The sequence below is a fragment of the Leptosomus discolor genome, chromosome 3, assembly GCF_034619465.1.
Source record: "Leptosomus discolor isolate bLepDis1 chromosome 3, bLepDis1.hap2, whole genome shotgun sequence".
Classification (NCBI taxonomy): domain Eukaryota; kingdom Metazoa; phylum Chordata; class Aves; order Leptosomiformes; family Leptosomidae; genus Leptosomus; species Leptosomus discolor.
This window is the reverse complement of record NC_141393.1, coordinates 39,047,455-39,073,885: the sequence shown is the minus strand read 5'-3', so window position 1 is coordinate 39,073,885 and position 26,431 is coordinate 39,047,455. Positions and strand designations below refer to the sequence as shown.

Below are 26,431 nucleotides of genomic sequence, written 5' to 3'. Positions count from 1 at the left end.
ATGGGGAATAATTGGCAACTTAAAATGAAGGGACACAGCTGCTGTGTTACATGATAAGGGTGGCTGTTGTAAGCTGCCCTTTTAACCCTAAATTCCACAGGGCAGTAATATTTTTTGCTGATAATGTAGCAAGCCATAGCACACACATTTTGGCAACTAAAATTCATTTCTGAATTGGCAGGGACCAAAGAGTTTCTCAAATCAGGAAAATCCAGGCCGGGATTCCCTTTGGTCTATTTTAGTTTAGGCCCTGTGTTATATGAATACAGCTAAATTAGAAAATAGACTAAAATGTACTAAAGCATAGTTTAAATTTTAAGAAGTGCTGCTCCTATTATACAGGATTTATAAGTGAACAATTTCAATCAAGCATTTTTTCAAAAAGGATACCAAACACTGGCTAATAAACCAGTTTCCTACAAGCGCTCCCTTAATTACTTTGAAAATACATGGTAACAAGATGTGCCTTGGAGTTATTACACAAACTTAAAATTAAGAATTAATTTTACCAGAGATTTTCTGTTTCAAAAGTCTAAATGAAGTCTACTTGGCTATTTTGCTGTAATATAAACCAGGGCCATGAGGAAGGGAAGTTCTCATCTCATTTACATTATTGTAAAGCAAGAGTAACTCAATTAAAGTCAATAGCTTTGAACTTGCTTAAATGAGACAAGACCTATAAGGGATTACAAGGTTGTTTTAAGTATGCCCAATAAAAAAAAAAGTCTTATCAGGTTTTACTTACATGGCCCGCAGCAATCCAAGTTGTACAGCCTCGCTTTGCTGCTACTAGATTGTTTCTGTCTGCGCCAAGTATAAAGTGCACAATTTAGCACAGTCTGTGCAGTATTTTAAATGCAGATCTCTATCATTTCTCCTCATGCTCCTCCCTTCCCCCCCAAAAAAAGCTAAAATGGACATTAATTGCAAAGCCACAGATAGCTTTGCAGCATAAATAGGTGAAGTCTTCAAGATGAAGACACTCAGCCAGCAAACACAAGATGCTTTCACTCGCATATCCAGATTCAGACTGAAGGCAGCAGGGTAATCTAATCTGATTTCCTGTATACCATACTCACAGAATGTGAATCAAATTACTCTTAGGGCCATAACTCAAGTTTGACCAAAGCAAGTCTTTCTGAAAGGCATCAGACCTAAGATGAAAGTCTTAGAGAGAGGGAATCTGTCACCTCCCTAATGACTTCATTCTGCCTTACAATTGCCATCACTTTAAAGAAATTTTGATCACAAATTTGTTTATATTCAGCTAATCATGTTCTTTCCTGCTAGACTAAAGAGCCTGCATAGCTTTTGTCCCTATGGAGATACTCAGATTATATGAAATCATCTTTCAAACTTTTTTTTTCCCCCTTTCTTTTAATATCCTAAGGAAGGCTGAGCTCCTTAGGAGTCTCACTGACAGGCTTGTTCAGTCCTTGACACTTTGGAAAGGCTCTTTCCCTGCATTTGGTCCTGTATTTTTCATGTTGATACTACAGATGGATATTGTATGCCAGTACCATCTCTCTGCTGCCACGGAGAAACAACAATACTCCCTTGCTTCCCTAAAACTCCTACTTGGTGCTTCTTTGATTAAAACACATAGGACAATATATGGGGCCAGCTGAAATGGGGACTGGCTTGCTGTTCACCAGGCCTGCCCCCTGCAATAGGCATAGGCTTTGCTGGTGATACATTAAAAATTTACCTTGGATCATTGGATGCATTTGTTCAAACTCTAAAAAAGGCCCAGGAGGATGAAATGCTGAACACTGTAAAGGGACAGAAAGAAGGAGGATACAGAGGGAACCAGTGTGTGTTTAAATACAGAACCTGTTCTGCCATCATGGCAAAGATGGAGAAGAGCCTGCAGTAAGTGAAGCTTGCCTCACAAATAAGAAAACTGATATTAAGATATTAAAACTGACATGACTGACATTAAGAAAATCAGATGTCCAGATCTCTAGCTTTTCTTTTCAATGTGACCTTCTCAGCAAACCTGGGCCAGTGAGATACTGAATAAGCAGAGTCATAAATCCAGTATTTTGTTAGTTATTAAGGTTGGAAATTAATTAGCCCTATGATTAACCCTATAGGCAAAATATCTCTTGGTCTTAGAAAAGAGCTTTAATTTGCAGTGCCAAAGTCAAGTTAGGTCACAAAGACAATTTCAGATACTCCTCAAGAGAGGACTCAGGACATTCCTCCCCTTGGGAAACTTGGAAAGCAGGAGTCATTGCAGAGAGACACACTCCCAACTCTGCAAACTCATATGAAACGAAAGCTGTACTGATTATATTTTTACAAAAATTCCTTGAAATGCTTTTTGCAAAATAAATGGTCCCATCATGGCATGGTGGGATGGAAAAGCTTGACGCATGTTCTTTGGGGTATGTGCTTAGCCTAGCTGATGCACATGGCAGTTTATGCCAGAGCAGTTTCCTGAATTTAATCACGGCTGTGGGCAGGCAGAATATTTGGGTGGTAGCAGTTTTGCGCTTTACAAAGGACAGCCTGCTAAAAGATTTCTTTTTCCCCTTGCAACTGGGCTGCTGACACTGGAGCTGAAAATAAATCAACACGACGACTGTGTGAAGAGCTGGGCAGTGAAAAATTCTACCAGAAAGGCCTCTATTGAAAGCTGAGAAATACACAAAGCTTGGGGAACATTAGGAAGCAAGCCTGCTGGTTTATATAAGTGCAGTGGGGGCATACATCTCTGGTCTCTACAATATTGGTTTATATTAAGCTTTATTTTAAGAGTGATGATTACATTGGCTGGGTTTCAGTCCCAGTGCCAAAGATGCCAAATAAATATCAAATACTCTCCAGGGCTTCCAGCCACCCCTACCCACTGCATTTGAACCATGCAAATTACACAGAATTGACATTGGAATGCTTATGGCTGGGAGAGAACGACGTATTTCCCATCCTTGGGGCATTTTTCATCCTGTTTATATGAATACAGACATGCTAGGCATATACAGCTAATTCGATGGGTTACAGAATATTCAGCGTGCAGGCACTCAGCCACTGGCCTGATTTGTAAAGTCCAAATGCAAAGTTAAAACCACATGGGTTCACAAGCAATCCATACTGAAACCAAGGGGCACAGAGGTGCCACCCAGGAAGTTTTTTGTCCCGAGTAGTTAAAGATTAAACTGCTTCCTTCTACATTTTGAAAGAGGAAAGCAGGGGCTGAACATTACTCTGTTGGAGCAATACTCATGGAAGTAACACATGCACAGAGGTGCCTCCATCTTTATATCCCTATGATCATAAGCACAGGAGTCATTGTGGCATAACTGCATGCTAAACTAGCACTGACTCCTTTTATACCCGGGGGATACCACAACCACAGAAGCCTTGCCTAGCTGAGGCAATACAGCACCACTTTTAAATCCATCACAGTCCGTCCTCAAAGGGCTGTCCTGCCGCAGCACTGCAGCTGCTGCGCTAAGGGGATTTGCTGTTATCAAGCAGAAGGGGGAGACAAGACCTCAGCTTTTCTCCAGTTCCCCAGAAACGAAGACTTCTGCCCACCTCTTGCAACAGGCCTGACCTGCTGCTGGTTCCAAGAAGGGTGAACAAGCAGCTGGTCAGAAGGGAGGACTATGAAAAACAGCTCCTCTCCTCATCGGCAGGCTGACTCCAGCCCCACAGCAAAACCACAGCACTGGTACTGCCAAGAATTCAGTTCGCATTCTTCACTCCCTGTGGCAGCCACTAGGCCACACGGTCTCCTTCAATCCATTTGCATTTTATTAGGTCTTTTCATGCGCCAGGGGACAAAAGAACAAGCCACTTCCTCCCACTGAGTTCTCATTTCACACTTCAAATGGGCTATTCAAACCTTTATGGTGGAGCAGCTGCCAGGGAGGAGAGGCGGGAGGAGGTAGGCAGGGCTAGGATGACAGGCCAGAGCAATGTCTGAAGATGCAGCCCCAGCTCCTGTCCCAGCAACCCAGAGGAACCTGAATCAGTGCAGAACAACACCCTTCCCCCCTGCCCCCACTTCTGGGGCACCCAGAGCTCTGCAGCCACCTTGGTGAAATTCAGCCCGAGTGCTTTCTGGACTCACCTCCCGCCCCCAGTAGGTGCTGCTGAGTTAATAGCCTGTACCATGTCCGTAGTCAGAGCATCAAGTAAGCTGGTAATAAATTCAACTTTCTTCCCTTCTGGGCAGCCTGCAGAAAGAAAAGAGGAGGTTTAACGCAAGAACACACAGGATTGGTCTCCTACCCCAGTTCAGCAAGGATCAGCCAGAATGTCCCTTGTTTGTAACATGGCAGCCATCATCACAGTCCCTAAGGAAAGGGAGAAGAATCTCGCAGTGGGTTTCTCTGTGTGGCAATTTGTCCTGCAGCTTTTGTCCAGGCACACACAGGGTCATCAACAATATCTGGCAGGAAGGCCATGTGGTTAGCTTTATGGCCTCTCCTAGTTCTCCACCAGCATAACCACAGGGATGTGCTGGAAGCGCCTGGCAGATGGGAGTTCCCATGGTGACACTTGCAGAGAAGTTTACAAAACAACTCATTACCTCCGGGATCATCTTCCTCTGCAAACATGGCTGTTCTGAGGTCTCACTGACAGCTTAAAGCTTCCCACAGCATGGGCCAAAGCAAGGACTGCTGCTTGCACGCTCCTCTGAAGGCACAGAGAGCATTGCCTGACAGCAGCTACCACAATAATTCAGTTCTTTGCATGATCACAGTGCATGGGAAATACGTCAGTCTAAGTCAACACGTGGTAATCGCCCCCAATCACTGCTGGCTTAAGCAGGACAAAGCAGGCTGAAGACAAGCTTGGTAACGATTTCCATTACTTAGTGCTGAGGCCGTCTAGTTCCCCACCATCGTAACCAGAGGCTGACAGAGCCTCCTATCCTTAACAGTGCCAGCCTCTTATGACACAGCTGAGATTAAATTCTCCACCTCCTCACCTTTATGAGGCAAACTATGCTGTTTCCTCGCTTCTTAAGGGAGCAAAAGCACGCTTCATTTACTACCACATTAATACTGTAACAAGTGCTCTAGCCTACCAAGGAATCAGCATACCAAACTTCAATGCATCACCACCAAAACTATTGTCCAAAATCTGTCACTTCCCATCCTATTCTCCTCTCTTGATGTGACAGAGAAGCCATCATCACATCCCTCACCTATTCTCTTTCCCCAAACTGTCACGCACTACCAATTAGTCAGCTGACTGAGGCAGCAGACATCAGAAAACAGCCTCCCCCAGCAACATATAGCAATGTCAACCCTCTGCTTTTCTCAGACAAGCAGAGAAGCACGTGTACCCCAAAGAGCACCAGAAACTGAATGTAATCCCTTGGCAGCTGAAAGCAGCTTGCAAATTGATCCCTCCTTTGCAGTACTGCAGGCTCTGTTCTCTGTAATAGCTAACCAACAGTCCCTCGCCTGTCTCCATATTATGTGCATTACACACACGCACACCCCTCAGCACTCATTTGGCACATGGTCCAGAAAATGTCAGCATTGTAATGGGTAAGCCGCTATGGCAGCCAGAGTAGACTACTCACTTAAAGGAGCTTTTTGTTGTAGTAATGAGAAGGCTGAAAAACCATTTGCTAGAAGTCATCTCCCTGGGGCCTCAGCATCTCACCGTCTGCAGGAATTAGCAGCTTGCCATTTGCTATGTGCAAGCAACACTTTCCTTTCTTTCTTCTGGCCACAGCCATGACACAATTTGTGAAGAGAGTATGTGTAGGTGTGCAAGGATCTGAACTTATGTCTCCCCTACCTTGGCCTCTGCAGGGTCTCTTCACACAGGCCAAGGAGCACACTGCCTGCAGCACAGAGTCTGAAGAATGGGCAAACCTCTTGGAAAGGAATAAGGTCTGGGGTCCCCCTTACAGAACTGAGTGCAAATGGAATGATCAGTTTCAAATTAAAGCAGGTTTTTTTCTTAAAATTCAGTTCTGCTAAGAAATAAGAGTGGAAAAAAGTAAAAAGAAATTTCCTCTCTCACCCCCTGCAGTTCTGCCTCACCAGTGAATTTCTGCATACAAAAGCAGCTAATCAAACAAACCTCAAGTCTGCATCAAAAGATCATGCAGCACAGCATCTCTCAGGCAGACAAACCAGGATCAGATCCTCCATCTCCTAGTCTCTCCATACACAAAGGTATTTTCAGTGACAAGAACCACCATGCCAGCCAACTCATTCAAGCACAGAGTCGCAAGTTTACTCAGGCACAGAAAAGTGGCTTGAACTGAGAGGGGAACTCTCCTGGAGTCTGATGCTAGGACCAGACCACTAAGCTACAGAGCATCATGTGTCCTCTTCTGCATCAAGCAGTTCCTGTCCCCTTGTCCAGCTGCAGCGGTGGGAGAAGGGAAACAAAACCATTCTGTCTTCCTGAGAAATCAGTCTCAAAGAAAAAACCCAAAAGCAAAGGATTTTCACAGAGGAGTTCCAGAGGGGCAGGGAAGAAGTGCAGGGAGAGGCAGTAAAGCAAGGGGAGAAGGGGATGGGGAAGGAAGGATGTAAGGTTATCCTATTTTAGTGTGATTTCCTAAGGATATGAGCCTTAATGCAATCATTTAGCTGGTTTCCCTCCTCCTACCCCCCCAAAGTAATACTTGAATCAATTGGCCAATTTCATTTGAATGTGAGAGGGAGGCAGATAGGAAATTTCATGACTTGTAAAAAAGAGGAGCTGCGCAGAAAACCCTGCTGAAAGCAGAGCTGCTAAGCAGAAAGCTATGGGGCCCAAGGTCAGGAGCCGGCAGGAAGAGAATTAGGAGACACAGAAGGAAAATCTGGAACAAATTTCATTTCCTTTCCTAACCTGCTCAGGGACAACTCACTTTATGCTAGTCCTAGAAAGGGCCAGGAGAAAATGAAGGGGATCCAGAGCTACGAGCTCTGCAGTGTTCTTGGTTTCTACCACTCCCTCATGGTGGAGAGGGACCCACTGTAGCTCCTATTTTCAAGCAGTCAGCCCTCACGCAGGAGAACAGTCTGTCCTGTCAGCGAGGGCCTCTCACTCTACTCCTTAAAAAGATGGTGGGAAGGAAAAACCAAAGCACAGGTAGGATAGCATTTTTAAGAGCTGCAGACACACCTATCCGCAGCACACCTTCCTAGCAGAAACAAGGTAGGCAAACAGCAAATTATGGCTTGTCACTCTGTTTAGAGGGAAAAGCAGAATATAAAATGAGCAGCAATGGGAGATAAAGTGGGTCCCAGGCAGCATGTGAAGGATAAAGCCCAGCTATGTGAGAAGCCAGCATTAGTTGAGACCATAGTGCACCAGGAACACTGCCCTGCCTGGTTCGTGCAGCATCAGGGAGCCAGTTGGTCCACTGACAATTGCCAGCTGTGTCCTCTTTCATTGCTCAGAAAGCACCAAGCTGTTGAGAAACCCTGCTAAATGGAAAGGGTCTTGTCCTGGCCAGGCTGAGCCCGTTCTTACCCCAGGGGACCTCAAGCCATCCAGGTTTCTTTCCTGAAAATTCTGATCCCAGACATGTTTTCAAAGGGCAGACAGGCAATAAACCAGTCCTCACGACACTCTCAGCCTTTTCCAGTTCACTGCTGAAACTGGAGGTGATCCAAAATAACAGAATAAAATCCATGGTAAAACATGCACAGTGAGGGAAATCCCCCACCTCCTCAACAATATTCTTGTCCTCTTAAGAGTCCCAAGGTGAGACAAGGGAAGAAGGCAGAGACAGGATCTTGTTCCTCTCTGACCTGGAAGTTCTCTGTCCTTGAATGGATCATCAATCTCTGTGCTCTTCGATCTGGCATCGCTTTCACACACTGGGGTCTCATAGCTGAAAAAGGAGAACAGCAGATGCTAAACTATGCAATACTGCTTTAGTGTCATCAGATGGTTGCTAAGCAGTTGTGTCTTATCTGCTTACTGCAGGGGAAGCCAATAAACCTGCAGAAGAAATATTATTCTCAAGCATCTGTCTGCTTATGGACAGTCAGCAACAGCAGCAGAAGTGGAAAGAGAAGGAAGAGGACACTCTGAAGTCCAGTACCAGCTACCAACCCAAACCCACAAACAGCACAAGGCCCTCTTCCAACTCTTGTGGGCACAGGCTGAGATTTTTTTCAAAGCTGTCCATGCTCTGCAGATTCACTGTATCTAGCAGAGTTTAGGTCCCAACTCCTGCTGGCCAGTTTTTATAACTTGCCAGACCCAAAATTTGTTTCCAAACCCCAAGTGAGAAAAGATTCCCCAGGTAGTTTTAAGATACAGAGTAAGAAAAATCTTATCAATGGCTTACCAAATCAAAAATCTTAAAGAAAAATCTATCAATGGCTTAAAATCTATCACTGCACAACTAAGCAGTCTTCTAAACCTGTACTAGTCAGGATCCAAATGGCTGCAGCACGTGAGCATAAAGCAGAGGATAATGCAACAAAGCCACTTGTCTTTTCACTGCTTATGTCCCTAATCTTTACTGTTGAGCAAAACCCTGGTTCCTGCTATTACCCACAAGCTGCAAGCCAGAGGAAGAAAAAAAAAGGCTGCTTTGCATGAATACTTAACACAGAGGAAAGTAAAGGCAGTAGTTACTATGGACCAACTCCCACAGAGGGAGCTGTATAGTAACATTCCATAGGAAACACCACATATGGCATTGCTAGCTCTAAGGAAGGCAACAGAGAGCTGACTGCTCTACAAGTAGGAACTTATCTGATATAGCAACGGTGTATTTTTTTACGTATCTTCTTCTCCAGGCAGGCATCTCACCAGGCCTATAGCTCTTACCGAGTGGAAGTACCAGGCAGGGGGCGTCCCGTGTCCACCAGAACACACCAGCAGTACCCAGTCGACTGGTGGCATTGCACTGGTTTGTAGAGCCCTCCAGGAGCACACTCAGGGATGACGATACCCTCGCGGGGGTTCTGCCTGGCCTCCTCCAGGGCGCTCTGCCTTTCCTGGTCGCAGGAGTGAACTTTCTCTGGAAGATGGGAGGGAGGTTGGAGGGGGTGGAGAAAAAAGTCAAATCAAGATCACCTTCCTCAGCTCAGCAGGATAAGTGTATCTGTCACATCAGGAGGCCTTTGTGTCTGTTTCCTTCTCAGCAAACCCCAGTATGTCTACATCCCTAGGGAGTCAGGGACTTCTGGGTTGAGAGCTTCCTCTTACATTTAGCTATAACACAACAATATTTAGATTATAGACATTGACTTCCCAGTGCCCAGCAAGCCAGGAACAGTAGGAAAAAATGCTCCTGTTCACCTGGGTTTTAGAACAGAGCTATCAGGTAACAATAATTCACTGTTAACGCAGCCATGGGGTAAGCATTTCCCACATGATGTTTTCACATACTGAGAGATCCAAAATTGTGACTTGTATTTTCTGGTTAAACAAAGGAGGCAACCACCTTGCCCTGCCCCACCCCACTGTCTCTTTTCTACAGACTGCAATGCACTCTTCCCTCTCAATAGCAACTTTCCAACATGACCCCAAGAGGAGCAGAAGCACTGCCTTATCCACTGCAGACAACACCTGCACACACCTCAGCAGGGAACAGAATGGGATACCCCATTCTACCCACACTGCCATCACCTCTCCAGCATACTCCAACATCATCCTCACCTGGAAAACAGAGGGCACCTAACATTGCTTCCTACCAAGGGGTAGGTAGGACCCTGTCCCTTGATAGCTTGTTACACAGAAGAACAGAGTACACGCACGAAAGAACAGAAAGAAGCCCAGAAGCAGCTTCTGTAGCCAGCCTGGCACCTTTGGTCCTAACGCTTCCTCTTCAACAACTGCCTGCAGAGGAGTGACGGATGCACCTGTAGAGGTGCCAGGCTGCTGCCTCTTACATGGACCAGCCATTAAAGGGGAAAGAAATGCACAGAGTACCCACAGGCTGTTTAGACCTATCTGGCTCAACAGCTTGAAATTCTCAATTACAAGCCTTCAAACATTCTGGCCCTTTGAGGAGTAGGAAAATTATTCCAACTTTAGAAACCGTTGAAGCTATCACAGAGAGAAAAAAAAGCATTCATGTAGGACAGAAAGCAGTCAAGGCAGCTGATCACAGGATTTAAAACATGCCTAAATGTAAGGTAAAAAAAGACAATATAACTCCTAACTTTTATCCTTAGGAGAATGACAAAAAACAGAAGCAGGAACAATTGTTCTCTCCTTCCTTAGCTTTCCTCTCCCTTGCAGTTTACTGTGTTCTTTTTTTTTTTTTAGAAGCAAGCCACATCTGAAATTCCTTGCCACGGCCAAGAGTCCCTTCAAGCTTTCAATACTTAAAATGCTTCAACACTGACAGGCAGTGGCACCACAGGTTCATCCCAAACCTGCAGATGTTTGCACAGTCACCCAGCAGACGTGGCATCACTTCAGCATCCTGCTCCCAGGACAGGCTCAGTGCACAACTAACACACACTCACTGTTTCTGTATATTTTGCCTGCCTGTCCGTCTGTACCCCATCAGTTATGTCTTATATTTTGCTGATAAATTCTGGTGCAGAGAGTAATTTTTGTTCTGTATTTGGGGAACAGAAGAGGTGCTAATTCACAACTAGAATTCCTCAGCTAGGTAGCAGCAGGTACAACACAAAAAACTCCAGCAGGTCTGCACAGTATCACCTGAGTACATCACACCTTGGGTACCAGAAGCACTTTTATTGGTTTCTAATTGAACTGTAGCAGCTAAAGAGTCTCAGAGACCCAGAATGGTCTCCCTCTCCTGAGCATTTCAGATCACTGTTGAGGCTGGGAATGTGAAGGGCACCTCAATTTTACCACGCACAAATCCACACAACCGAAACACAGAATAAAAACTTTTAAGTGTCAGCATATCTGACTCAAGCAGAGAGAAACTTGATCGGAAAGGAACAGGAGGGGATAAAGTCAACAAAACCTGAAAGGGAGTTCAAGCCTCAGCTGATATTTAAGCTGACTTCACTTTGCTGACAGATTTCACATCTGAAAAAAAGGCCCCATGACTGTTCCCAAGCTGTACATGGACAGAGAAGTCATTGAGCAAGAGGCCAGCAGGGTCCTTGACAAACCACTTGCATCGTGAGGGGCCCCCTCTTACCCGTGGTCTGCTGACAGCAATTCACACCTTGGCCCTCAGGTGAGGAGGATCATTCATGCCTCTTGGGCAAGCAAAACCAGGGGCAGAATTCCCTATCATCATTTTACATAATAAGCAAAAGAAAACTTCTGCTGAAGAGAACTACATTCCAGGAATTTTTCTATCTAAATCCCCAGAGACTCCTGAGTGCATGAAGTCAAACCAAGATCTCTCAAGTCCTTTGAATCTTGGAAAACCAGCACTAAAAATTACCCTGAAAAAAAAAGGGGTTTTTTTTGTGTGTGAAATAAGATGCCACTTTTCTAGAAATCAAGAAAAAAAAAAGAAACAGTAAGTGTCTTTTAATGAGTTAGTACCTTATTTTACATACATTTGTAGTTGGGCATGCAAGTTACACAGAATAAACGTACACACACACATTTGTACTATGCCATAAAAAATGGCTAAAAATTCTGTGCACACATTAAGACAAATTTGTGGGAATTGAATAGTCACAACATTTACTACTAGAATACAGAACTAATTGGTATTCCCTCCTGTTTGAAGGATGCTTAAAGGCTGAGTCAAACAAATCTTACAGGTTTTGTTCAGTTGACATCGAACAAATGTCATGATGCAAAATCCGCCATCATCACCAGTATTCAGTAGCCTGTCATTAGCAATGACAGCAGGACAACTGAAATAGCAGGGAGATCAGATCTTTCTCATTTCTAGCATATATCTAGAAGCAGTCACTATGAAACTCTCATCTATTCCATTACATCCTGAAGAACATAAACCAGACACACTGGGGCAAACCAAAGGCCCAACTTGTCTGTTTTACCTCCAGCAACAGCCAAAAGCAGAAACATAGAAGAGGACAGAGGAACAGGACAAGCATATACTACTTTCCCCCATATATTTCTCAACCAGTGTCTCAACCAGTTGTGGATCAGAAAATTGCACAGTTTGTATTTAGTGAGCAGCAATGTTTTTTCCCTTCCACCAGTTTGCCATGCCTCCCCTCAAACTTTTATTGACTATGACATCCTGCAGCTAGTTCTGTGGCTTGATTACATGTTGCATGTGGAACAAAGCACATCCTTTGGTTTGATCTAAACCTGGCTCCAACTGGCTTTGTTTGCTGACCCTAGTTCTTCTGGAGGATGAAACGGTGAACAGTTTGCAGTCTCCCTCCCTGCCTCTCGCTGTTTTACAGATTCCTACTTCATCTCTTTTACATGCTGAAGAGTCCCAGCTGATCCAGTTCTTTCTCTGAACCCTTTGCAGACCCACCATACCTTCCCTGAGCTAGAGGGGATCAGAACAGCAAAAACACTGACACTAAATGGAGGCTCTGACAACAGCCTTGTGGAAAGTCCCTTCAGTGACACCTGTCTACTAAGCCGAAGAAATTATTAACTAGCACTAGCCCCCGGAGAGGCTCTTTCCTCCAGGCTACCACCCTAACAGCACTTAATTCCCTTAAAACATAAACATGAATATTAACAGTTGGGGTGTATTTCAACAGCCAGCAAAATCAGCTGGGAAATCCATACCATCAGCTTCCCTAGTATGGGACTTGGCATGAACTGCATACACTGCCACCCTGAAAGATGGTCTCGCAGGTAATGAAGAGACCAGCAAATGCTATCCCAGCTCCAGGATGCTGAAGTCAGCCTGTTCCAGTCAGACTGCTTACTGGAAACTTTGCTGTTATTGCCAAGGCCAGGTTTATGGAGGATACTGAAAGCCTATGGCCAAGCTAGAAGGTTTAATGCCAGCTATGAAATTAAGCTGTCACCTTAGAAAGAAGCATATATTTATCATACGTGCAGGGTACTTAAAAGCCTATTCCCTGCTTGAGTTAATGGGGGTTGCAGGCACAGAAAGATAAAGAAAAAAGGTTTTCCTTCTTTCCCTATATGAAACATTTTAGAGAGAGAAGAGCATTTAAGACAGCAAGTCAGTGGGACACAAACAGCCTTCCCAGGACCAACAATAATATTACAAACACACCCCTTTTTTTTTTAAGGCACTGTCACACTCTCTTTTTCTGCCATCTCCACTTTGATTTGAGACAATCATCAGCAACGAATCTGAGTAACACTTGCCACCTTGCTGTTGCTGGGGAGCGAAACCTTTGGGAGACAGCAGATCTAGATTACAACAAATCCAATGACAACAAAAGAAAAAGATAGGGAATGCATGCACACACAAAGGCAAGAAACACTGGCAGAAATACACATTTCACCTTAACTGCTCAGCTCTAAAATGCTAACTGTTCCTTCTTACTCTTGACTGCTTCTAGCACTCCTTAGAACATATTTAAAAATAGTGTCTCTGAAGCCATGAGCTATTGCAGGAAAACAGGGCTTAAACATCTGCAGTTGTACATTATTTATGCAACAAGTTTCCCCTAGTAATGGGCTTCTGAGAAATACATGGTCAGATTCATAAAAAGGTCTCTCATCCCTTGTCCCTTAAGTACATACATTCAGACATACATCTAGTGCCTGCACAATAAAAATAAAAATGACGAATGAGGTAAGGGACTCATCTGTCTAATAAACTAGACGGTTATTAAAGAGATGGGGTGTTTGTTTACCTTACAAAGCTGAGAAGAGAGGGTGCCTAGCAGCATCTGACCATGTGCTTGACAGTTCTCATGCTCAGCTTGCAGAGCTAGACACAGCCAGCACGCTGCTCTGGGGACGAGAGACAGCCTCCCCCAGCTGCTCTCCAAACACTTAAGAACTCTCATTGCTATCAGAGCCAAAGGACCAAGCATCAATCACTGGGGCTGTGAGGATGCTGTCAACAATCAGGGTGGCACATAAGAAAGATCTGCCATCCAACCATAGCAGATTATTTTTTGAATATTGCTCTGCTGCCCCCATTTTTAAAAGAAGAGAGAGACTGACACCAAAACCAACCACCTTGGAGAGATCCCTACACCCTTGAAAGACAGGAGTCTTTCTTCCAAACCAGGCAAAAGAGAGGGTCTAACCTCCCTCTGTGCTTCTGTCCAGCCCCAAAGAACCCATGTGAATAGCCTAACCGAAGAGCTAGAGGCTATGCCAGGCAGGGCAGATTTCCTTCTCTTTCCCTCTCTCATTTCTTTTGACCAAAAATTCTGTCTGGACTGGGGAAACTTTTCCTATAAAGTTCCCACAAAAAGCTTCAGTTTTAATGAACAAGTATTCATCAGAAGAGGAGGAAAAGGTCTTTTACTGAAGGATTCTTGACCAATCTCCATTGTTAGTGTTGCAACAGGAACTCAATTTCAAAATACCATTAAAAAAAAACAAACCACAAACACATGCCTCTCCCAAATTTTTCTTGTTCTGCTCCCAGCTTTCTCCTCCTGAGGAACTACTGCAGCACAGAACAAAAGGCAGCAGTATGGATATCCAATGCCAAGCTCCTATTGACATCCTATGCCGAGCCAAAAGTGAGGACTAAGTCTCTTTGTGCCTCAGTTTTCCTCTCACTGAAAGAAAGCGTTTGCCTGTCTCCCAAGGAAGCTTAATTCAAACAGGGTTGATTTATCATTTTTATTTAGTCTGCCTTTATACTGTTCTGGCAGAGAAGAGGTGCCTTGAACTGGTTATTTTATCATAGCATGTAAGGGTGCTTTTATGTTGCATAAGGGAGATGGAGTGTGAACAGGACCTAGGTCCACTCCAGGAGAACAGGTGCTTCATCCCCGTATGAAGCTTACAAAAGCCTCAGAAAGCACAGCCTCATTCCACAGAGAAAGTTCAGCATGGGTTATATCAGCAGTCCAAATCTGCATCCGTTCCACCTTGGAGAGGTGAGAATTTGAAAAGCCTTGGGTATGCACATGTACAAGGGCTGCCTGTCCCCTAAGCAGAGCTGTGGGTGGAGGGAGAGAAATAAACTCTTCTGTGTTTACTAGGAGCACAATAACAGCTGAGCAAATACAGCCCATGGGGATAGCATAAATCTCTCCGCACCTCTGTTAGTCAACAGCACTGCTACCCGCTCTACCCTGTTCTGTCTGGGACCGTGGTCCTTCCAGGCTATTCTAGCTAATATAAAGGTAAAGAGGAAAAAAACCTTGCAGGTGCTCCCAACACTGTGCTAGTTGAGCAGTCCTTGCTTTACCTTGGTACTCACTCAATTTCACTTCTCAAGGCATAGGCTACAGAAGAAGCAGAGGTTACAGACATTCCAGTGCTGAACAAGTATAATGCAAAGGTTTAACAGGTGGCTCATAATTTTAAAAAATGCATTGTTCCAAGCGGCTCATTAAAATTCAGCTACTCAGGGACACATCTTTCCCCTGCCATTCTCTTTCTGCTCAAAGCGATAAAGCTGCACTGCACTCCTGCCAGCATTACGGGAAGAGAAGCCTGTTCAGTACCTAGCCTCTAGCTTGAAATAAGGAGGAATGGCTGAAGGAAGCACTGCCCAGGGGTTAGAGTGAACTTGCTGAGGGACACTCGATGCACAACTTGTGCTCACTTTGCAGAACCTGTGGGCATTGGGTGCTGCTCAGCTAGGAGAGAGTCTGCTCCATACGGTTTCCAAACTACACTGGAATAAAGCTCCACGTCTGCGCATCTTGAAACCTGCCAACTGAAAGCTACCCGTCCCTGCAATTTTAACTCAACTGTCTTTCAGGCAGGGCTTGGACTCTTTCTACCACCCCATCTCTCAAGCAAACCATCACACTGTCCTAGCCCTCCCTAGGGCTATAGCCAGACTTGCTGAAGGACAGCAGAAAGAGAACAATACTTGTTTTTTATGGCTACAGTACATCATCCTAGTGAAAAAAAAAGTGCAGATATTTGCATGTTCATACACAATCCATTAGACAGAGCTCTGATTAAATTCTGGTTCATTAGACTGTATTATAAGTTGTGTTGTTCTCATAAGCAAACAAGGAAAATGTAGGCTACATACAATTACTACGAGATAGTTACCTAACACTGCAGGTTAAGAAAAACATGCTCCAACAGGAGAGGTCTCAAAAGTTCTCTGTGAAACAGTTCTTCAGTATTGAAAGCAATCATGAGACTTGTCTAGTATCAAATTAAATGACCAATTTGGCTAGTGGAACATAGCATCCAATTTACAGACTGAAATTCAGGAAAGAATTCAAGGTCATCTTGATAAATGGTTTTAAATCAGTGTGATCACAGCTTACAAGAACAAACCATAACAACCAGCAAGGAGAAATGCAGTGCATGGAGAGGAAATTACTGGTGGCACAGCAAGACTTGGGAAAAAAAAAAAGGTCAGGAGCTTAAGTAGATCACAAAAAAAGTCTGCAACTTCGTGACACTGCAAACAACAACAAAAAATTAAAACAGGTAAATCTAGCTGTGGGATGTAGTGACAAGGGCCTCACATAAGAAACAGGTACTAAGGACCGGTGAGCCTTTAAATCAGCCCTGTGTCCAGCTCTGGGCACTACACTTTGAAGGAGAGGTGGACTGTTTGGCAAGAGTGCCAGAGAGAGCAAAGGGAACAGGCAGAGGTCTAGGAAACTTGATCTATGAGAAAAGGCTGAAAGAATTCCATTTGTTTAGTCTAGGGATGACATTCAGTTTTCTGAAACATAAAAGCTGTTATATAAAAAAAGATGGTTATAGATCATTTTTTTCTTCCCCATGGGTAGTTCAAGTAGCAGTCAGCTCACTTGGAGAATGGAAATTTAGGTTTAATATAAAAAAGCCCTGGTGATTAACTTTGCATTGGAAGAGGCAGTGGGATCCCTATTGCTGCATTAGGAACAGATTACATATGTCAGAGCTACTGTTAACTGGATACGACCCAGAGTTAAAACAGGCAGGAAAAACACCTATGTGACATCTTCAAGGTCTTTTCCACTCTTGTCACACAGACTAAGAAGCTCCAGCAGATCCTGGATGACTGAGGTAACCTCTTTGCAAACACAGCCTAAAATCTTGAAGTTGTTTGATGTGTTTTAAGTTTCCAGATTTTGAGGTCTGATCTTCCTAATACACCTGGCTTTCATATTCTGTATGACAGCTGTAGCTGTGCAGTACCTTCACAATGACAACAGTTTCCACAGCCTGAGCAGAGAAAGTTTGGCACCAAAATGCAGCCCTCTTCAGTTCTTTACATCAGGATGGTTCCTCAGCAGGAGAAAAGCTTTCAACCTTAGACACTGCTCTTGCAATTTTGAGAGGAAGATACCCAGAGTCTGTGGGTTTTTTCTTCCCTAACTCCTCTTTTCCATTTCACATAGTTTCTAAGAATTGTTAGCTTGTGGCATACCTAGCTTTGAGATAAGCCACCTGTGTTTGAACACATTCATTCATTTCCCCTATACTTTCTCACTGCACTCTTTCCACACTGAGAAATGCTAGTCAACAAAATGAGAAGCCATAGGTGTTTCCACTGGAGCCTTAACACTAATATTGGGAAACTATTTTCACTTCCCCACCTGTTTTTAATAGTGCTTGGAACCACTAGCACAGCAATTGTTGGAGAACTTCCCTACCTCTGCTAGCTGGAGTATACAAGCACACTATTTTTACATTATTTTAAGTGTATAATTCTAGAACACTAAATAAAAAGCTTTTGAAAACTGTCACAGGCAGGTAAAAAGTATTACAGACTGGCCTTCCTAACTACCGTAACTTTTTTTTATGTTACTGCTGATGAGTAAAAGAGGTGTGGGGAAGAGAGACAGGTTTATAGCATGATGAGTTTTCTCATGTAATGACAGATCAGCTTTTTCCTGTAGTATTTAGCACTTTACGAGAAGGCAGAGGGAATTGCCTCTGACAGGAGTGCTAGCACTCACTCTTGGACATTTAGCTTGAGCCAGCTGTCTCTGGGCAAAATGTTCAGGCTTTGGAAGGTCAACATCATAACATATGGGATTCAGATATCAGACATGGGACAGAGAAACTGCTCTCACTTCATCACTGCAATGAGGTGGAGGTAGCCCTCTTCCATGTTCTGGGTTCAAAGGCAAGGGAAGGACTACAGAGTGATACCACAGCGTTCTTCCCAGTAGGATTTCTCTGAATTGCAGCCTTACACAGGCAACAGTCCCTCCAGCTGTGGGACACCATGTGTTCTAGGGTTTCCAGTTCCAGAGAGAAGCTCCAGTTTGTACTAAAAGAGCATGTTCAGTAAGCCTAAGATGAGGTGATGGTACCAGCAGGATCACAGACCTCCCTGCATTATAACTGGTGAAACCAGAGAAATGCCATTCCATTCACCCAGAGTGATGGTAAGCCCAATTAACACAACTTCCTCCTTCACGTGTTCCAGGAGATTGAATGCTGCCTTGCTTTTTAGAATACTCCCATCTCTTCGCCTGGCTCTCAAGGCGGGTTCTCTGCCCGGCCTTCTTTCCTGACTTGTCAGAGACAACCCTCCAGACCTTCTACCAAGAGGTCTTTCCAGCTTCTTCCACACCATTTCAACAGCCTGAAAAGCATGCAGTTAAGCCACCCCTTAACTGCACCACTAAATGTACTCACTGGTTCCCATTGACCACTTTCTTATTTTGGTGGTCCGGCAAAATGCAAAAGTGAGATGACTATGAAGAGAAAAGGAACGTGAGGATGGCAGCTTTTACTCATGCCCCCTCCACCCCAAAATATACACAGGACTCTTACAACACAGCTCACAGGTATGTTGACATCAACTTGAGAGGAAAGATAAGACAGTCAACATACAAGGAGGTTGTAGCAAGGCAGGTGTGGGTCTCTTCTCCCAAGTAACAAGTGATAGGATGAGAAGAAATGGCCTCAAGTTGCACCAGGGGAGGTTGAGATTGCATATTAGGAAAAATTTCTTCACCAAAAGGGTTGTCAAGCTTTGGAACAGGCTGCCCAGGGAAGTTGTGGAGTCATCATCCCTGGAAGTATTTAAAAGACATGTAGATGAGGTGCTTACTGACATGGTTTAGTGGTGGACTCAACAGTGTTAGGTTAACAGTTGGACTTGATCTTGAGAGTCTTTTCCAACCAAAATGATTCTTTGATTCTATGATATTTTCCTCAAATGTCCTATGCTGCTGTTCTACAAGCCCTACTGATAATCCTGTAGGGCCTCACGCATTTCTCTTCCTATCATTTCACTCCATCTCCAAGACCCACCAAAGCAGAAAACGTCTTCACCCTGAGCCTGGCACCAAAAGAAAGAAGCCTTCATAGGAGGGGTAGAGTTTTCCAGTAGTTCTGGAATGCAGCTCTGCTCCCTCACAGCCTTGTGCTCTACTAGCTGATATACATGGCCTCCTTGGACAATGGTGGGGGCAGGAGACACTTAGAGATACACTCATTTGTGCATCACTGAACCCCTTTTTTTTTTTCTTCTGTTGTCTCCTTGCAAATGACTTGCAAGCCCCACTAGGCCTTTTTTTCAGGAGAAGCCTAGGTCTAAACCTTTTCCAGGGGCAATCTAGGAGCACAGGCCAAGCCATTACTTTGAGACAGTTCCTCCTTATTTGCAGCACCTTAGAAATGTTATAATCTTTCTTGTGAAGTTGACAGGAACATTTCAAGAGAGGCAGGAAGGTGAGTCAGGAAGTGTAGTCTATCTGCAGGCATCAAAATATGTTCAAATGGATGTCTGAAGTGCAGATCCACATACAAGCCTGTATTGAATGCTGCTATCACACACAGCAAGGAGCACTTTGCTGCTAAGGAATTACTTCAGCAAATCAATGCAAACCCTCCAATATGAAATAGCTTCTCCTAAAAAGCAAAACAAACTCCATTAAGTTCATGGAATAGATTGGGTTGGAAGGGACCTTTAAATGTCAGTGTTGACCTCTTCACCCTCCATTTGTCCATATATGTCCAGGTAATGTCTGGCACTGGAACATATTTCCTTTCCCCTCCAAATTCTCAGTGGTTTTAAATGCACAGTTTTGGGGTGGTTTTTTTCCCCTTTTACCCCAGCTTCTTACACCTTTGCCCCTCTCCTACTGCTGCCTGCCCACTCACCTTAACTGGCAGCTGTAGAGCAGCAGCTATGACTCCATGTCTAGAGTAATTTGTTTTCTTTCTTTGGGGTATAAGGAGGGGGAGTGACTGAATTCTTTGGGAATGATTTATCACACAGCACTCAGGGGAAGCTTCATTTATTTGCCTAGCTGCATATGGTTTAACACCTATGGTTGCATGCCGATTATTATACAATGTTATTTTTCCCACTTGTATACTTTGCACCTTTTCATAGAGCAGATTAACTGGTCCCCAGTGGCATGTTATTTATGACTTTGTTTGCTGGCCATCTGGGAAGGGTCCTGGCCCTAGATTCTGCCATTCGCCCTGCTTCTGCTCTCTCCCTACATACTCCCTTTACCACACTTGTCACACTGAGACCACGGGAGAATCACACTTGGGCATCACATATATCGTACCTTCTCAAAACTTCCAGAAGGGAGGAAGAGACGGAGGCCTCCCAAGCAGCAGTCAAGACAGGAAGGGAGGGCTGAACCACAGAGGAACTGAAGGGAAAGGAGGGATAGAAAGTAAGGGAGAAACATCACATTTTGTCTTGCAAGGAAGCTGGAAATCAGCAGAGAAAAGCATAGAGATTTGCTGTTGAAACGTAGTGGGATTAGTAAGTTTTCATATCATATCAACAGGAGCTTTTCCTGAGATTCCTTCATTTGATATCAAGCCAGAAATGAAATTAAGATCAATTCAAAACCAAACCAAAATAAACCCTCACAAAAAAAGAAGGGGTGGGAGGACCAATACAAAGGTCTCAAGATAAATAGTTCTGACAAGTGGGACAGTAAAGTGACAGACTTTAGCCCAATAGCTTTGACAGGGCACAGAGCACTGACTCAAGATGCAGTAAAAGAGCCAAGGAGGACACATTAACAGAGAACAGTAGAAAAGGCAAAAACTTTCCAACTCATTGGTTCTCTCCCATGAACCCTTGTTCTTGACATCACAGACACTTCTTTTTCCCTTTTCAACTATGGGGAAATTCAAACGCCACTGCTCCCAGGTGTTATGCCCAGAGGAGATGGAAGCACTAAAATGTTCACCAGGGAGGACTGCAGTCAGCAGTAGAATGTAATTCCCAGGCATCAAAATTCTCCAATTCCAATGCTACTGTAACATCTTACTCAGATGTCACTAAAGAGTAATTGTGTCTGGCTACTCCCCTTCTCAACCTGCTTTCCTGCTAAAGTGAGATCAACTTTTGCTTCCACCCATCTCCTCCACTTGGTGTCCTGACTAACACTAACCAGCCACAGATTGTGGGGAAGAGCCTACAACCCTGTAATAGATGTTTGGACAGTGACATTAACACAACTGGTATGGAGAAACAGCCAGTCAGCTTGGAACTAACACAACTAGTTCAGTAGTAGTGGAAAGCAGGAGAAAAGTAGCAGGAGAAGCAGAAGCTCATGGTCCCACATGTCTTTAAACAACAAGGTAGGGAGTGCTGTGCACCAAGAGTAGGACAAGAAAGCTAAGGAATAAGGCTGAGAAGATGCGATAAAGATAGGCAAGAAACCACCCCCATTCAAAACAGTGCTTTGCTTTTCAAGAGCCTCATCTGAAGCTACCTGTGGCTCCCTGGTCTCTGCAGCATTCCACATTTCCAAGGCACAAGGAAATTTGTTCCAGCTCCCAATAACTATAAATTCAACACAAATGGGTGCACAGTCTCCCCACTCTGGAAAATAACACAGGCATTCAAGATCCTTGGGGTTAGTCCTCACTGCTAAAAATGAAAAGTCCTAGTAACAAACCAAACTTTTGTTTAACCTCGCCTATTTTTGGTGTATCTCACCAAAACTGCCATATTCCTTTTTAAGGGCAAATCAGCAGGCTCTGCCCTGTTATATGTTCATTGGTCTCACCTGACAATACAACTCAGGAGGAACTACACTGATTCTCAATATAGGTGGCTTAAAAGCAGACTCCTTGTTAAAGTATGGGATCCTAGAGAGACTCCATACAGCTAAGGCAACATACCATGAGTACATTCCCCCTAGGAGCAATCACTGCCCCGATCCTTAAGAAAGGCATGCAGCAAAACGATATCACTTCCTAGGTGAGTATTAGAAAGAGGGAGCTATTTTGGGGTGCCGTGTGCGTTTTTTTGCAAGTAGGAAAAAACTTAGGGAACAAACACAGACAAACCAGAGAACGCACGGCCTGGTAGTACACTTGATATAATCACATCCCACTTCACCGTGCAGACCTCTGGAGACACACTGCACCCAAGAGTTACACAGACTCCCTTGGATGGTGGAGTGTGCTTCTGCTTCTTGCAAAACTATATACAGACATTCAGCTTTCAAGCTGTTTCTGCCTTTGAGAATCCCTAAAGTTTGGGCTCCAAGTGAATTCAATTAATAAAAAGAAACATGAATACCACCATTCTTGTTTTCAAAGCTCATTTACCCTGTCCACTAAGAGCTCCCAACAGCAGAAAGCTCTGTCACTGGAAAGCTGTCACATGAGATGCCTGCATGATACTTGGGTGCCAGAGCTGAACAGAATAGGCCACAGGGAGTTGGCCCCCACTCGACAAGTAAGATTTTGAAATAAACAGTTATAGGGTTGGGGGTGGGTTTTTTTCTTTTTTTTTTTTTTAACTAAGCACACACAAACCTGTCTTCAGCTGCTAACCTTAATATATTAGTCATTCTTCCTTTCAAATAACGTCATGTTCAAAACCCCCCAATATTTACTTGAGGCTGCTACTGCTGGTTTCTCTAGAGCTGTTTGTTTTTCCGTGCATGAGCTCATTACATCACTCTGTGGTTTTCTTAAAGGTTGTCAGGGTAAGCTGGATACAGGCTGGAATCTCTTGCTAACTAAATCCAAATCGCTAAGTAGCAAATGGATTTCGAGGTAACCCAACTCTGGAAATGAGGAACAACTATGGACTCCTCAGTGGAGATGGGGTGCTCCCAAACAGGCATCCATTAGATTTATTTTCTTGGAAGTGGGATACATTATCAAGTGTTTTCCTAGATTAAGAATTGTAAATAATTTGGACTGTTGTAGGCTGGAATAGGTTGGGGGTAGGAGGTGGGAAAGTAAGAGGCTGAAAGAGTAAAAGTAGAATGAAAAGGCAATTCCCACCCATGCTGATTAGAGAATGGCCATTGCAAAGGCCCCATCTGTACCCCCTCCTGCTCTAGCGGTGTGAAAAATAAATGACACATTACAGAGGGCAGTGCTAAATCACAGGCTTAGTTTGGAGTATCCACGTGTGCACATGCTTGGGAAGGTAAAAATCAATTCAAAATAAACATCAAAAAATGTTTGTCATCTTGCCACAGCAAACAAAATATTGTGTTGATCTAGATCTTTCACTTTCCCTGAAAAGAAAAACTGACTTTTGGGCTTTTAGGATTCATAAAGGCCAAAGACTTAATTTGTAAGTGTAGAAAACCAATAACTTTTCTGCTACTCAGCAGTCTAGATGTTAGAGCATGTTCATATTTTGGTTCCTGCTTCTGACCAAGAAGGTTTAAGCCTGCATCTCACCCTACTGAGAAAGAGATCATTTCATTCTTTAAGGTGGGCTGGGGTAACAGCGCTAGCAATCCCTCCTAGCAATGCTGTTTTACTTAGCATAGAAAAATTCATTGGCAAAATGCCTGGAGACATATAGATTCTCAGTCAAGTGCTCTAATCACCAGGCTGGAGTCATTCTGCTTTTCCTGATCCCCAGCTTAATTAGTATTTGCACATGCCAAGCAAAACATAAAAGCTCCAAAAGAGAGGACTGTTTCAGGAGAACCTCTTCTGTTTGTCAACACTAAGTGGAAGGTGGAACACTCAGATTTCAAACGCAGCTCTTAGAAGATCTAGGCTGTGTATGCAACATCGGGTGTCAGCAGCTCTGCAATGATCAGCTACCTGGTGGTTGGTTCACTCTGAAGCCTAACATTGACTAGACAATGACAGCAAACTACAAAGCCTGTTTGTCCCCATATAGCAATTCTTAAATTCTCCTCATGGTTGATATAGTAACGGTGCTAGCTTTCTGAGATGTCCAATGTCAGTGCTGATTAGAGAGCAGTGCACATCCTCTGACAGTAGTATCTACTGGATGTCTCTTCACTGCAAAGGACAGGGTTATACAACAGTTGCAGGGAGGAGAGAGATCAGGGTTAATTTTTTCAGTATACAAGGTCCAAGGAATAGGGCAGGCTTTCAAGAACTCAAGACTGATGAAAGAACAGAAATAAGAGTTAGACTGGATATTACAAAAAGAAAAATCCTGAGATTGAGTTCAGACAGCAGAGCAGCTTCCTGTGAGAAGTGAAATCTTTATTGCCCAAGGCATTTATGCTACACTAGCAAATGCTGTTCTTCATACAGTACAAACATTCACTATCCCTAAGGCAGTAGATTAGATGACCTGCTAGGTCTTTGCTCACCTAATTCCAGTGATCCCATTAAATTGCTGCAAGAAGATACAAGGCTGTATCTGCTTCAAGACAGTAAGCACAAGCTCAAAGAGACAATATAGCTGAGCAAATGCCAAAACAAAAAACCAAGTCTTGCACTAGTAAAACCTACTTTAACCCTCCAAAAACAAATGAAAAATCAGAAATGTGCTGAGAGTTATTATTTCAAGCTGACAAGGGCCAAAAGCAATTAAAAACATCCCCTAATTTTGCATGCCCATCTCATGACAGCTGTTTCATTATCTTCAGCCAAGACAGACTTGAAGGCATTTGATGGACCTGATTCTAAATGATAATTACTCTCTCCAGCTCTTTGTTGTTCAATCCCACCTACACTACATTGCCTTTTAACATATATGACAAGGGATGAAATGAATGAAAGGAAGCAAACAAGGGGACTAGGCTTCACTGGTTGAAAGAAACAGACTGAAGCAGCCCACACCTAATATCAGCTAAACCACAGCCCTATTTTGATGAGGGAGCATTTCTTGATATCAATAATTTGGTGTAAAAACCGGAGATGGGTGTGTATTTGTATGGCCCAACGTGGAAATCTGGGGCTAAAAATTGGCAACCCAGTCTCTTAATGAGATCCTACAGCAAATGAGTGCCCATCAGGGCACTCAGTAAGGCCAAATCAGCTGAACCACACATCTCCTTTTAGCTTGCTGTAAAAAGCACCTCTTGTAGAACTCTTGAATCTTCCAGAAGATCATTTATTTTTGATTTGTTGCATGTACCCACAATAATCTTGTTTTAATAACAGAAATGACATCAGAACCAATGGGGGAAAAAAGTGAACAAAAGTAAACTCACAAAAGGAACTCTTCCATGAAGAAAACTTCAGTTTACATCAGGCAGCATCCTGACTAAACACTTGAACAAACTGATTGGCTTTACAACATGAAAGCCAGCCTCCTTTGGCTCTGTTGGAACCAAGAAAGGGTGGGAGACAGGTTCTCAAGAAAAAGAACCTCCTGCTCCCACGTCCCTATTTTATTGCCTCCTAGAACTCAGATCTAGGAACTCTTATTTCTATTGCAGCTACCAGGTTTGCTGCATTAGAAGGAAAGTTGGTCTCCAAGATAAGTAGGATCCATTACATAGGATTTTAATATTAAACTGTCACCTTCAATTGCACTGTGAGCTGCTGGTTGTCCAAGCAGCTCACAAAACACAAGCTGCATTTGCTCTCCCATGAAAAACATCCTTAGAGAAGAACACTAATACTCCTACACCATCTGAAGCTTCTGGATGATTCACACTGGCAGTTCCTACATAGACCTCCCTACTACAAAAACAGTCAGGAGGTGAGGCACAGGAGACTTGCTAAAATTGGGGTCTGGGCAATAATGGATGTTCTCCTGCTAAGCGCTCTTCTCCACTCTTCAGCAAGAGAATCTCATCTAACCTAGCACTGATTTTACCCTGCAGTTGGGAAGTGACACAGGAAGGTTAAGTGAACTGCTGAGTGCCATGTATGCTTACAGGCTAATCCAGAAATACCAGGTGACAAGGTACCACAAGCTATCGCTATTTACACGTTCTTGGGACTGGAATTATTCCCAACAGCTATTCTAGGCATATATTGTTTCATAAACTACATGAAATAGAAGCAGCTCCTATTTTAAGGTTAAAATAAACCCATGACTTCTTAAGACAATTCTCTTTTGATATTCCCTTTATGTTCTTCCTTTCTCCCACTTCAGTTAAAATATACCAGATAGAAACTGTTCTTACTGAGAATCCTTAATTTTCCTCTTCAGATCATTCCAGTTTCTTGTGATATCAGTGACTCCACAGAGTTTAACCACCATCTCCAATCCCAAGTTTTACATTCTAGCTTCACATCTTCCTGCTTGACGCTTTCCCACTCATGTTCATGATCTTTTCTTTGCTGGTTTTTATGCTTGGGTCTTCCCTCATCCACTCTATTACCCGCAAAAATAATCTCAATGTTTACTTAGACC

The 26,431-nt window shown here is 43.7% G+C and overlaps 1 protein-coding gene across 1 annotated transcript in view; it reads right to left on the bottom strand.

The window, feature by feature from the left end:
* Positions 1–26,431, bottom strand: part of SMOC1 (SPARC related modular calcium binding 1) — a 129,028-nt gene that overhangs the window by 12,493 nt on the left and 90,104 nt on the right. The window contains exons 8-10 of the mRNA XM_086462987.1: positions 8,761–8,953; positions 7,728–7,810; positions 4,082–4,187 (exon numbers count right to left, since the gene is read on the bottom strand). Coding sequence (XP_086319113.1) covers positions 4,082–4,187; positions 7,728–7,810; positions 8,761–8,953 — 382 coding nt within the window. The remainder of the gene's footprint in view (positions 1–4,081; positions 4,188–7,727; positions 7,811–8,760; positions 8,954–26,431) is intronic.